The following is a 14650-nucleotide window of genomic DNA, read 5'->3' on the forward strand; positions in this document are numbered from 1 at the left end:
CCCTACTAATGGACGTTTGCCACGTAGGTGGGGGTCAAAACACTGGTATTATTGGTCTTGTTACTGTCTATTTTATTAGTTAAATTGCCTTTGGTGAGGTAAAATTTGTTTCTTATAATTGGTGTAATGAAAATTTTGGCAAGTGTTCTCAACACAAAATAGGGTAGTGTTGGTGGAATTTTAATTGCACCCAGTGGCAGTGTCTATGACATTAGATGTTGTTGTGACAATGTAATTATTTTTTATTGTGGCAATTTAAGCGTATGAGTTCATCGGATGTATAATTTCTTTTTACGACAGTGTGTTATGTTCTCACGACAATAAAACTGGTGTTGTTGTATATAAAACAGTGTGTTGTTGGGGGAAAAAACACCACTCCAAAGTGGATCTTTAGCTCAAAATGGTAGAGCTCTTGGAATTAGAAATCAATTTTTGCATGCATATATTCCAAGAAGATGGTAGTTTGAATCCACTGAGATCCTTTGCTTGAAATTGTGAGGCTTTTGTAGATATTAGGAAAATAATTACATCATATCCAAGAGTTAAAGTGAGAGTCATATTTTAAGGGAATTGTGGTAGAATTCAAGAAAAAGCTTGGTATGATAGTGGAACACAAGAAATTGATGGTAATGGTGGTGGAACAAGAAAATACCAATAGTGGTGGTGGTATTTCATCACTAAATCGACTATACTAATTTCTTAGGTAAAATCATCTGTAGCAATTTTAAGCATTGTTCATATAATACAAAATAACTAACATTCTTATTTTCTTTTAGGATTATAAAGATGACATTTTATTGGTGTTGTAGAATAGCTCACTGTGGAATTGGATCACAAGGTATAGATAATAATGTGACGGTGGCAAAAGACACTGAAATGGTGGATGTGGTGGTGGGAGTTGAGTAGACCGAGGTCAAAGTCAGAGAAATGGAAGTCTAGAGAGTCGTATAATAAGTGAGGAAAATATTTATCATGATAGTGCAACACAAAAAATGGTCGAAATAGTGGTAAAATGGGGTAGTGATGGTGGAATTTCAATTGCACTGAGTGACACTGTCTACGACATTAGATGTTGATGTGACATTGTAATTTTAGATTATGGCAATTTAAGCATATGAGTTCGTCAGATGCATAATTTATTTTTACGACAGTGTGTTATGTTCGCATGGTAGTAAAACTGGTGTTGTTACATATGAATTTTTTTATAACATTGTATTATGTTCAACATTTATACTTGCTAACATCTAATTTTAATCCCAAATTGCCAAGTACAACTAGTCCTGTATATAATTATTCTCCTAGAGTTGCTCACTAGTTAAGTATGTATCTTTAAGTACTATTGATTAGTTCAATTGATAAAAAACAATGAGTTTAGGGCAAAAGGCAGTCATCAAAATAGGGTCTTTCAAAAATGGCCTAGTTACCAAAGTTGGAGTTATAAAACACTTCTCACGGCTATATTATATTCTATTACACATTTAGAATTACAAATAATGAGGAAAAAATAAATGCAACTATTGTTCTCCCTAATTCACAAAGCCAAACAAGGCGACAAAGCTAACGTCACGGTGGTAGAAGTAATTGGAATGGGGGATGTGGTGGTGGAAGTCGATAGAGGAGACTAAGGTCTAAGTTAGAGAAATTGACGTAGCAGAAGCGATATTAAAGGTTCAATAGAATATTAAAATGGTAGAATGTAATAAAACACAAGAAAATGATGGTAATAGTAGTGGAACACAAACATATATTGTAGTGGTAGTATGTGGCGGAATTCCACTTGCACTGAGTGGCACGTTCTATGAGACCAAATGTAATTATTGTGACACTGTATTATGTTCTTACAACAATGTACATATGTTGCTCGCTAGTTAAATCTTTATCTGTAAGCACTCTTAATTCATAGATAACACTTACTTTAATTTAATTGTACAAAAAGAAGGCAGGAACAAAAACGATGCTAATCAACTTTTGTATTCCAGCATATCTATGAAACAGATACACACCATTTGTTGGCTTCTTACAAGAAATCATTTACATATATCACAATGTTAGCAAAAAAATGTTTAGAACACCTCCCATTGCTATCTTCTTTTACATATATCACAATTACAAAATGATGAGGAACATAAATGCAATTATCGTTCTTCCCACTACACAAAGCCAAAATATTGTATGTGGACGATGTCTTTTTTCACCAACTCAGGTCCATAAAACCTGCAAATATTATTGGTCATGAGTGTAATATTATAAGTGTATTACGGTGGAAAATTCCTTATATACTTATAAAACAAGTAAAAATAATAAGTTTGGTAAGGCAGTACGTAAGTGTATCACCTCAACAAGATCATTAAGGTCGATGTTTATGATATCATTAGTTGATGTTAATTCCTAAACATACAAAGCACTTAAAAGATATGTTTATAAAAATTTAATAAAACATCACAAAAATAACCCAATTAAATTCCTAGCCCCATACCTGCCCAGATTGATGGATTTTCACATTGGAACCGCCACTAACATGCATATTTTTTATTGGACCAGACGAACCAATATGTTGCATAGAAGTCTCAAGTTGATTGTTTGTTTGTTTGTTTTTTTTTGAAATATTTACACGGTTAAGGTAGACCCACACCAATTACATTGAAAGGCCCTAGCTAGCCTGAAGGCTACATTGCACAAAGGCTCATCAACCCCGAAGGGAACCTAGCCCGAAGGCTCTCGCCGATGCGCCATTTTGAGTAGACCCAACCGCCTCCACCTGGTCCATGAAGACTTGCTTTCGCTCCTCGGTCCACCCATCGTAGCAACACTTTGTCTCTAACCCGCAGGCTCACTTGGCCCAAAAGCCCATTACATAATTACACAAGAAATAAATCCCAACCAACACTTGGTGGGATTCGAACTTGCAACCTCTCCCATGAGGAGAGGGGTACACAACCAATTGAGCTAGAAGATCTTGTGTTTGCAACCTCTCCCAAGTTGATTGTTTGTTGTTGTAGCAGAATCATTAACATTTTGGCCTAAAACAAGTTGACAGTACTTTAGTATAAATGAACCACATAATGTCATAGAGAAAAAAGGATGGTTGGTCCAAAGTCTTAATCACTTACTAACTTTCCTTCTCCTTTTAGGTTTACCAATAGGTATGTCATTGGATTTTGAACCTGAAGGAGCTCATGATCATTGCACAAATCAGCAATACAAATTACTTAAGTATTAAGATAATAAATTAACTAAACATAGCAACATATAAGAAAATCTACAGGTTAAACCTGGTGACTTTCTTAGCAATTTTTTATTGTTTGGGTTTCGCACTACTTGTCTTCTTCCCGATATTGTCAACCCATGATTTTTTTCTTCCAGGTCGACCTTTATGCTTTACGATAGGTGGATCAATCAATGGTTTCATTCTGCCCACACTGATTCCTGATTTCTTTTGGCAAGAATCTTCAATAGGTGCACTCCAATTTGCTTCGTAGGGTTGATTTCCACATTTTTTAGCACAACTTCAACTTCTTTTAAAATCTTATAAAATCCTTCCATCGCAATCTTGTAAACTTTGATAGAGGATGCACTTTTAGTTGCTACATTGACGGCTTCATGACAAATGGAGTTGGCTAAATCTTACTATAACTATCTCATGACAATCACCCACCATTTCATCTCCATCTTTGTTCGTATCTGTTCCAGACTTTGGCATCTTTAGTCCATCTCTTTCAGTATATACCTAGGTGGAAGGTGCAAAATGTCCATAACTATAAATATCTTCATGATATGTCTGCACAAGTACCACAAATTCAAACAACAAATAACTACACCTGACAGAATTATCACTAGAATCCAATGTAACAGTTCGAAAAGCTTGCTCATGCTCTTCCCTCCACACATGAAAAGTGGACATTGAACCAATTTCCTCAACTTTCTTTTAATGGTATGAAAAACCATCAAGAAGTTCTTTCTGAAAACTTGCAAACATTTCTTTTGTGTAAACATTTGTTGTTTCCTTCTCAATTACCATTGAAAATCTCAAAAGACTATTTGTATAGTTACTTTCGTAGTCTTCATCAATTTCCGCCTCTTGCCTAGCTATTACAGCTATTTCAAACTGTTTCATAAATGTGGATAAAGGCAAAGATCTTTGCAAGTAGCCATCAAAGTGTGCATTAATACTTTTACTTCGTTGGGTGGTATACATGGATGCACAAAAAATGTCACGTGCATAAACAGACGCCCATTTCTCTTGCTTTTCATATAGCCTGCTCAACCACTTATTTTCTTATAACTCATACCTGGCAATCATCTTTTTCCAACCAAACTTAAACTTTTCAATAGTCTCGTATCCATATAAACACCAAAAATTCTCATTTGAATTAATCACATAAGCTATATTTTGGACTGCATTTCTAGTAATATGTCATATACAAAAATGATGACGCATACCTTGCAACTCTTTTGCAATAGCTCCCCAATTGCTGATTCTTGATCTGTCAGAGTCACTTTTGGTTGTTTACCGTTCATTGCCCTCAACCATGTTCTGATGACCCATTCAAAAGACTCCATGCATTCATTGAAAAGCAACGCACCACCAAATATTGTTGTTTGGTAATGATGGTTGACACCTACAATTGGGATGAATTGCATGCCATATTGATTCGTCCCGTACGTAGAGTCAAAGCAAACAACATCTCCAAAATAGTGATAATCCATTCTTGACCATGCATCAACCCAAAAGAAGTTCTTCGTTTGGCCTTCTGTATCCATTTGGATTGAGTAAAAGAATGAGGGGTTATCCATTTGTTGTCGCTCAAAGAATTCAAGAACAAATTCTACATCTCCAACTCGAAGTTCATGTTGCTGAATTTTACCAAAAACATTTTGAGCATCTCTTTCAATGAAACCAATGTTGCGAATTCCATCAGTTTCAACACCCATAAAACGTAACATAAGATTGGTTTTAATCCCGGCTAATTTTGCATTCACCAACATATTTTCTTGTGCTTCTGGTACCTTCCTCGAAGACTGAAGCTTGTGCCTCTTGCTTGGAGTTGCAAGTTTGTGATTGTGCTCCTCTCTAACTCGAGTAACAACCCAAATTTTCTCATTCTTTTTTCTTCTAATAAACATGACTGCCTTGCAACCAATTCTTGTATCAGATCTATTCCTTTGTCTTCGCCCAACAGATATTGATCTAGCAGTGTTGTGAAAACCTTCGAGGGAACAACAGAACGACCAAGCAATGATTTCATTGGTGCACTGAGATTTAGCTATAGAGTTTCTTCTGATACTGAATCTCATCCTTCGTGCATAATAATTATAAAATTATAGGCCTCGATAGGAGAATCGAACTGCATGCCAACATAAGGTCGTACTCCATTTATCATATCTTCATTACCTTCATCCATTTCAACTCCTCCACAACTATTTTCATTGTTTTCAACATTACTATCATCACCTTCAATAATTTTTCCAAAATTAGGATTCACATCTCCTTCATATAGACCATGGTCTTCTTCCTTGTCACTAGCATATTTGATAATGTCTTCCTGATAACAACAATCTATGAAATCGCTACATATTTCGCTAGTTATTTGATCTGGTGCTCCATTAAATAAATATGTTATAGCATACAAAAATAATTTGTTATGGCACACTAGACAACAACAAAATTGGGTTGTGTAAATAAGAAAAAATAAACAATGCAAACTTTAGAAATGGATTAAAAATTTAATTGTAAGGGGAAAAGAAAAAAGAAAAAATGATTGAAAATACTAGAAATCAATTTTAGAAAATCACCTATTTGTAACAACAACAACGAATATCAAAAACAGCAACGTGGCAATAATACAATTCCAAAAGAGATCTTAAGAAGAAAGGGCAAAGAGAAGTGAATGAGAGTTTTGGTTCATTTTCGTCAGACTTTTTGGAGAAGGAACAATTTGTTTCTCTTTTGTTTGTTTGTTTGTTTTTTTTTTTTTTTTTTAAGTTTTTTTTTTTTTTAGTTATTTTGTATTTTGTTTAGTTTTTATTAGAGGTTTTCTTTTTTATTATGGGATAGTCAAAGAGATAACGGATATCTCAAAAAGATCCTACGGAATTGTTTTGTAATGTGCTGTACTTCCAACAGATCGATCTTTTTATATCACCACTCATATCAAAATACTCATATCAAAATGAGAACCGTATATGGGGCGGTAGTGTGGGATTGAAGAAGCTAGGTAAAAGGTGGAATGTGCAAACATATACCATTTTGATTTGATTCTGTGTGCAGCCTAAAAGAAGAGTTGCTTCACGGATATGGTGCCCATGTGTTTCCACTTTCCAGGTAGTCAGGTACCCGTACAGCTCTTAACTTTAGGAGCACTCATGGTGTTGTGCAAGTGCTGTGACCTAATGAGTCGTGCCCATCACCGGGCATCTGCCCATGTCTAAACTTTAAGGTGACAAAATCTTGGTGCTTGTCTCGATCTTTTTCCTTTTGTCTCCTTAGTAAACTTTGAAGAGATTTGGAGGAATCAATTGATGTAACAGCCAAGTACAGAATTTGGGAGATAGAGATCAACTTTTTGCTATACATGGCTCCAAGTTGATTTTGTCCTGAAATGGTTTTTAGATTACATAGCCAGGAAGCTAGACGGCTAGACTGCTTAATTTTAGATTTTAGAATATGCATCTTCCATAAAGAATAATTGATTTTGTATGTTCTCCGAAAGGATTACTTGCACAGAGTCAAGTGAGCGGCCGTATTTGGCATTCACTTTGGAAAAGACCGGTGAAATGTTACTTGGTTACTGTATGTCTGTATTACAGTATACCCCCGTCGTTCTTCTTCACTTGCTCCTCTCATTAATCTCATTTGCTCATAATCCTCATTCTCAATCAAATCCATCTCTCTCTCTCTCTCCCCATCTCTCACTCTCTCTCTCTTCTTCACTCTCTCTGTTGGGGTTTATACAAATACCAATCGATTTTCCACTATACAGATAACTTATATTTGAACAATAACAACTCCAGACAACAATCTCAATATTCCCTACAACTAAACTAACATGCCCAACTCGCTAAATAACTAAAAACAACAGATAATAATGTAAAGTAGTAAAAGTATACTACAACACAAAAATATACCGTGGTTCGGTCAATGGTGTCTACTTCCACAAGAGCTAATCATTTTTATAAAGTGGAAAGAAAGATTACAATTACTCCTTGCAGTCTCTCACCTTACTAGATCACTCATATCTCTTTATATGATAGTTTTTCTGTAAAAGTTATCTCTCAATCTTGATTGCTTTCAAGATTGAGTTTCTCTCTCTTGTGTGTTGTCTTTCATGTGTTAGGTTTTGTCAAAAACCCCAACATATCATGCAAAACTTCGCGATTCTGCAAAAATAGAATCCTGCCAAATTATGCATGGGCGTGTGGCGCGCTCAAAATTGTTCTACAACGGGCGGGGGCGCGCTTCAGATTTGCCTATAGAAGGTGCGGAGCGCGCTCTTGCCTGAGTCGATGTCTAGGCGCTTGAGCACGCGTGGGGGCTTCAAAATAGCTTGTGGAGGGTGCGGGGTGCGCTCTTGCTTTTCCACACAAACTGAACTGAATCCTCTCCTCATGTGAGGGATAACTCCAACACTCCCCACACCCCCATTACATCACAGTTATTCTAGTAGTATGGTACGAGTGATTTTTTGCTCCCAACCTTGGTTCCTCCAAGCGCTCCAAGGAGATTTTGAGTCCTACACTTCTCATCTTTTCCACAAAAAAATAGAAGTTACAACTTGCACAAAATCTTCAAAATTTTCAATTTTACTAGTTTGTCCTTCATAAAGGAAATAAAAATAAAAAAAAAAAAAATAAATGTCAAGTGGAATAAACCAACAAATGTGTGTATTTCTTCTTCATCTTCTTCCTGCAAAAACGTGTAAATAATAATAATATCATCTTCTTGTTAGCTTGTTCTTAATACATCCATCGTGTTTTTCATATTTTGATTCCTATTTTTTGTTTTGTTTCCTTTTCCTTTTTATTTACTTTTTAATTATTAGTTATGACTTATGAGGGACAAACTAGTAAAATTGGGAATTTTGAGAATTTTGTGCTAGGTGTAACTACCCTTTTTTTGTGGAAAAAATAAGATGTGTGTGGCTGATAATTCCCTTGGAGCGCTTGGAGGAACCAATACTGGGAGCAAAAAATCACTCGTATGGTACAACTTTTGCAGTAAACATGCTAGAACTTGACTATACCATTCTCCAATATCTATTATCTATATACTAAAGTAGAGACATCTAATGAAGAATTTTCTTTATCCTAGGTGTCACTCTAATATGAGAGTTAGCCTTTTCTAATAGCCCCTACAATGCTACGTAGACTTCTCTCTCAATTTAACTTTTGACTTCTTGAGAAACCCTATAATGCCATGTAGACTTCTCTCTCAATTAAAACTCTTGACTTATTGAGAAACCTAAATACCTCCAAATTGGCAAAACTTTCTATACTACATCTGCTTATTATCTCTCTCTCGAGTCTCGACTTATATATATTTTCTTGAGGGGGCATAAAATATTTAATACATTGAGTTTTTTTTTCAGAGACAATATAAAATCGAAGATTCAATTGATACCAAGTATGTGTACTGTGTGAAACTACCATAATATAACTTAAATATATGTACTATCTAAAACTACCATAATATAGTCATGCATCTAAACCATACATACCAGATTCAAGGTAATCAACATTGATGAAAATGCCAGAGAATCAAATGGTATATCATCCAGAGCAAACAGGTGACATTCTAGAGACTCGGGGCCTGACAAAAAGTAGGGAGTCTTCAATTTCACTCGGAAAATTATATAAGTCTGCTCCATATGCAACATCAGTAAATATACATAATCTTTACAGAGTCCACAACAAGTCAATATCTAACTCCACTTTGACTGTACAACACAACACATATAACTTATTTGAAGAGTTTGAGTGTATTACGATATTTTGGTATTTCCACTTTCCATAAAAATAGGTTATGTACAAGTCCAATTTCTCTTTGGAACACATAGCCGAGGGGTTCGAGTGTATTTCGGTATTTCCAATTTTGCTTCTGTACAAATCTAATCTCTTTTCCGGATTCATTAACAAACAAAATAATACAATTGGAATTTCTATATATATTTTTAGTCTTGGTTCTCATAATTCCCCACACGATCAAGTTCTTTACTTGGATTTTCCCATCTATACTCTAAAAAATGATAATTTGCTCTTGCATAGGTGAGATAATAAACTATATAAGATCCTTGAATGTGTGAGTTATAGATTGTAATATATAGTAAGAAATTGCAACTTGCTCCTGCAAAGGTAAGATAAGAAGATCCTTGAATTTGCAAGCTATATATTGTCTATAGATAGTCGATAAGTATTCAAGAACATCAACACTTTGAATGGGGTTTTTGTTAAAAGATAGTTTGTGTAACAGTAGAATTTTAACTTGAATCTTTGGACTCCCTAAGAAATCTTTCATAATCTACCATCAACAAAACGAACAGTTATTAAAAATTTCTCATATATTATAGTTTAGGCATAGATGATGGCTTAGAGTTGGGACAAAATTAGCTTTTCCGATTCCCTGAACCCGCTGAGAGATCTCAATATTATCCCCTTTTGTTGTCGCAAGAATCATCTAACTTAACTCTCCAAATAAGCATAAGGACTCCAAGTAAGGCACTAGAACTGCCTTAACTTCAAACAATAACTCCAGCCAACTTGGAGGTCAACCATGGGAATAGGCAAACAATTGGTCCTCCTGGCCCTGAAGTAAATATGAATAGTCCATCAAACACAGAAGTCATTGGTTATATTTTTTTTTAGAGGCAATGTTTATGAGCTGAAAACTTTTTGATATAAACTTTTACATGAGAGAGTATACATAAACGTCTATTGGGATCCTCAGAAATTGTTGACCTTAACTCTTCAGAATTTTTTTATTTATCTTGAGTGGTAATGCATAACCGACGACAAAAAAGAATTCATGATTATTGAAGATTTACATTATTTCAATTATTAGTTTATTTGTTTACTTAAATTTATACAAAATAAGAGTCAATTAAAGAAATTATATCTTACCTAGACTACATAGGACATATGTGATAAATTGATAGAGTACGTATTGGAACATGAAACACATTTAATCTTTAATAGTGTTTCAATACATAAATAATATTCTGAAAGATCTCGGGCGAATCAAAATCTAATAGTTAATTAATTAGATAGAGCTTGAAAATCTGAAATCTTAGCTTTGGGGGTGACCACTGCCTACTTGTCCCGCCCCATCCATCAATTTGTAACACTATTTATAAAGTGTTTAACACTTACCTCCATTTCTCACCGAATTTCAAACACGACACTTATACCAAAGAGTTTACCGCAGATTTCTGTATGGGTCGCAGTTTCTCGAAATGCACAAATTTCGAGAATTAGTTATTTTATTTGCAATAATTTCGACATTTAAATTAACGGAATTTTGAGTAGTGTTCGTCATTCCGGGACGAATTATTTCTGTTTTCCTGAACAAACGAAACGGAATCGAAATGGTTAATATACATTATACATTCCAAGTAACCAAGAGATCTCTTCATCCAACCATATCTTTCTCTCTTTTATGCCTAACAACTGTTCTCTCTCTCTTTTAAATAGGATAAATTAGGTAAATATCAAAAAATAGATGGGCAAATAACAAATGACCAAGTAACCAAGAGATACATTAAAAAAATAATAAAATACTATTGCCCCACTGTAGATAAGAGGCGTAATCTTTAAAGTATTTTAGATTATACATTCCAAGTGTAAGCCCGGTTTTTGAAGCTGCCCGGAATTCCGACATTCCTGAACGGGGAAAAAAAACAATCTCTTCGTAGGGGAGGGAAAAATAAAAACTTCAATCCTCAAAAACTCAACCAAAATTAATGCTCCGCCGAATTAAGCCTCTTTCACTAGCGCTCCTCCCTTTCAAACAATCTCTTCGCTTACTCGTCACGAAATCACCCCACCGCTATAATCACAAAAACTACAGTGACAATGACAATGACAACCCATACGAAAGGAAGCAAAAGACCAAGAATGTAGGTGCAGAATGTAGCATTTACTTACACAAGAGTAGGGGCCAACACATTCTAACAAACCCTCGAGTTCTCGATGCTATTGTTAGAAAAGCAGAACTAAGACCAACTGATACAGTACTCGAAATTGGTCCTGGTACTGGTAATCTTACTCTTAAACTTTTGGAGGTAGCTCAAAAGGTTGTTGCTATTGAAATTGACCCGAGAATGATTCAGATTCTTAACACTCGCTTATCTGAACACGGACTTCAAGACCGGGTCACAGTAAGGAACTTAATATTGTTTGATAAAATGCATTACTGAAATTTTTTCATGCCTTAAAATGCTGGTTTGTTTTTGTAGGTTATATGTAAAGATGCATTGAAGGCGGAATTTCCACATTTTGATATTATTGTTGCCAATATTCCATACGGAATATCTTCACCTTTAATTGCGAAAATTGTGTTTGGAACTAATACATTTCGAAGTTGCACACTGTTATTACAAAAAGAGTTTGCTCGTCGGCTTCTCGCTAACCCTGGGGATTCCGAGTATAATCGTTTGGCAGTGAATGTGAAGCTGGTTGCTGATGTGAAGTTCGTCATGGATGTAAGTAAGAGAGATTTTGTTCCCTGTCCGAAAGTTGATTCTTCAGTTGTCAAAATCCATCGGAAAGGTGAAGTTCCAGGCGTGGATATTAATGAGTGGTGGGCTTTCACACGGACGTGTTTTAGTAAGAAGAATAAGACGCTCGGTGCTACGTTTAAGCAGAAGAGAAAGGTAGTGGAATTGTTCAAGAGGTCTCAAATGATTGATGTATTTGAAGAAAATGGTGTGGAGCAGTACTCTTTTGATGATAGAGATGAGGAAGACGAGAAAGATGATGAAGGAGAATGTTCCCTAGTCTGTTTGGAAATGGCGATGAGTCTGTTCAAAGATAAGATTGTTGGAGTTCTGAAAGCGGGTGAGTTTGAAGATAAGAGGCCGTCCAAGTTGTCTAATGAGGAACTATTGCGATTGCTCACTCTGTTCAACCAAGCTGGAATTCATTTTCATCATCAGGCAAAGAGAAAAGACGAATTTGTTGTAACATATGCAACAACTTGAATGTAGAGCAACACCTACTAGTTGGAAATCACTGTCAAACTATGTCACCTACGAAAGTAACTATATTTGTCAATGGCATGCAATAGATGACTATTCATTGAGATGTTACAGTGTTTGTTATAGTACTAGAGTGTTATGTTTTTGGGGCTGTTTGGATATAGGAGGAAACAGAATAGCAACCAGTTAGTTAGTAGGTTTATCTATTGGTATATACTAGCTTTCGAACCCGTCTTACGAACGGATGTCGTTATATTAAATTATTCTAAAAAATATTAACAACTATTCATAGTTATGAGATATGAAAATTATATTAATCACTTGTTTAAATTTTTTGCACCACTCTCTATCAAACGAAAGCACCAAATCTTGGTAAAATCCGTCAATTTATTTTGGTTGTTATGTTTAATAATAGAAGTTTGATTAAAATTTTGTGAGAGTGCTCAATGTGGCGAAGATGATATTGAAGCTACTTAAATAGCAAGGCATTCTCAATCATAATAAAATAATTATAATAAGTACTACTTAAAATGTAAAACTATACTTGTCGAGATATTATATTCTCCCTATATATAATATAACTATATTTCGAGGTTAGTTCAATGCATTTGCATCAAGTTTCTAATTTTACGTTAATTATTTTTTGAGGCTAGTTCAATGTATGTAGTTGTATCTAGTTTCCGATTTTTCATTAATTATTCTTTGAGGTTAATTCAATGTAGTTGTATCAAGTTTTTTTATTTTCCGTTAATTATTATTTGAGGTTAATTTAGTGCAGTTGCACCAAGTTTACGATTTTTCGTTAGTTATTCATTAAAATTAATTCAGTGCAGTTCCATCTAGTTTTCAATGTTTCGTTAATGACTCTTTGAGATTAGTTAATTGCATTTGCATTAAGGTTCTAATTTTCCATTAATTACTCTTTGAGGTTAGTTTAATACATCTGCATCCAGTTTCTGATTTCCCATTAATTACTTTTCGAAGTTAGTTCGCATCTAGTTTCCAATCAATTTCCGGTTATTTATGCTTTGAGGGTAGTTCGATGTAGTTACATCCGGTTTTCGATTTATAGTTAACTATTCTTTAAGGTTATTTTAATGCATTTGCATTCGGTTTACGATTTTCCGTTAAATATTCATCAAGGATATTGCATCCAATTTCGATTTCCGGCACGTTAGTTAATATATGATTTTAGTTTAATGCGCTTATATCCAGGTTTTTATTTTTCGTTAATTATTCTTTTTGAGATTAGTTCAATGCGGTTTTGCATCCAATTTCGATTTTCCATTAATTATTTTTCGAGGTTAGTTTAATGCATTTGCAACAAGTTTTCGATTTCCTGTTAATTATTTTTTGAGGTTTGTTCAATGCAGTTGCATCAAATTTATGATTTTCCGTTAATTATTCATTGAGGTTAGTTCAGTGCATTTGCATCCATTTTTTTATGTTTATATATTCGTTAATTAGTCTTTAGATTAGTTCATTATATTTGCATACAACTTTCGATTTTTCATTTATAACTCTTTAAGGTTAATTCAATACATCTGCATCTAGTTTATGATTTATGATTATTTATGCTTTGAGATTTTAATTAGTTCGATGCAATTTCATCCGATTTCTAATTTCCCGTTAACTATTCTTTGAGGTTATTTTAATATATTTGCATGTAGTTTCTGATTTCCCGTCAATTATTTAATGAGGTTAGTTCAATGCAGTTGCATTTGGTTTTTGATTTCCGGTTAATTATATTTTAAGATTAGTTCAATGCATTTACATCCAGTTTCTGATTCATCGTTAATTATTATTTGAGGTTTGTTTGATGCATTTTTGCATACCGTTTCCGATTTACTGTTAAATATTTTTCAAGTATTTGCATCCAATTTTAATTTCTCATTAGTTATTCTCTGACGTTAGTTTAATACAGTTGCATCCAGTTTCCGATTTCTAATTAATTATTTTTTGAGTTTAGTTTATTGCATTTGCATAAAAATTTTAATTTTCCGTTAATTACTCTTTGAGCTCAGTTCAATGTATTTGAATCCAGTTTTCGATTTCCTTTTAATTATCCAATGTGATGTGTAATACCAACTTTCTACTTATCCATATGTAGTGTCTTTGCAAGCATGACATAAAAATAAATTATGCTTGATTTACTATATTGGATCATCAAACATTATCCAGTTTCCAATTTTCCGTTAATTATTCTTTAAATTATATACTTGACTCACTATGTGGGATCTTCAAAGATTATCTACGAACAAGTCCTGTCATATTAATTATTCTGAAAAATATATTCAACTATATATGCATAACTATTATATACAGATATTATATTGCTCACTCATCCAAATTTCTTATAATATGAAAACCTCACGTGCTCTCTATTTAAAAAAAATAACTCGCCATTGATAAAACCCTTCAACTTCATTTGTTGTTTAATAATAGAAGTTTGATTTAAGTTT

At 34.1% G+C, this 14650-nt stretch overlaps 1 protein-coding gene across 1 annotated transcript; it reads left to right on the forward strand.

Annotated features, from left to right (window-relative positions):
• Positions 1-10797: 10797 nt before the first annotated feature.
• DIM1B (Ribosomal RNA adenine dimethylase family protein) lies at positions 10798-12299 on the forward strand. The gene is made up of 2 exons (XM_086594878.1): positions 10798-11369; positions 11448-12299. The coding sequence occupies exons 1-2, from the start codon at positions 10953-10955 to the stop codon at positions 12189-12191; spliced, it is 1161 nt and encodes a 386-aa protein (XP_086451004.1). The 5' UTR covers positions 10798-10952; the 3' UTR covers positions 12192-12299.
• The last annotated feature ends 2351 nt before the right edge of the window (positions 12300-14650 follow it).

Source organism: Coptis chinensis, chromosome 2 (genome assembly GCF_015680905.1).
Source record: "Coptis chinensis isolate HL-2020 chromosome 2, ASM1568090v1, whole genome shotgun sequence".
In the NCBI taxonomy this organism is placed as follows: domain Eukaryota; kingdom Viridiplantae; phylum Streptophyta; class Magnoliopsida; order Ranunculales; family Ranunculaceae; genus Coptis; species Coptis chinensis.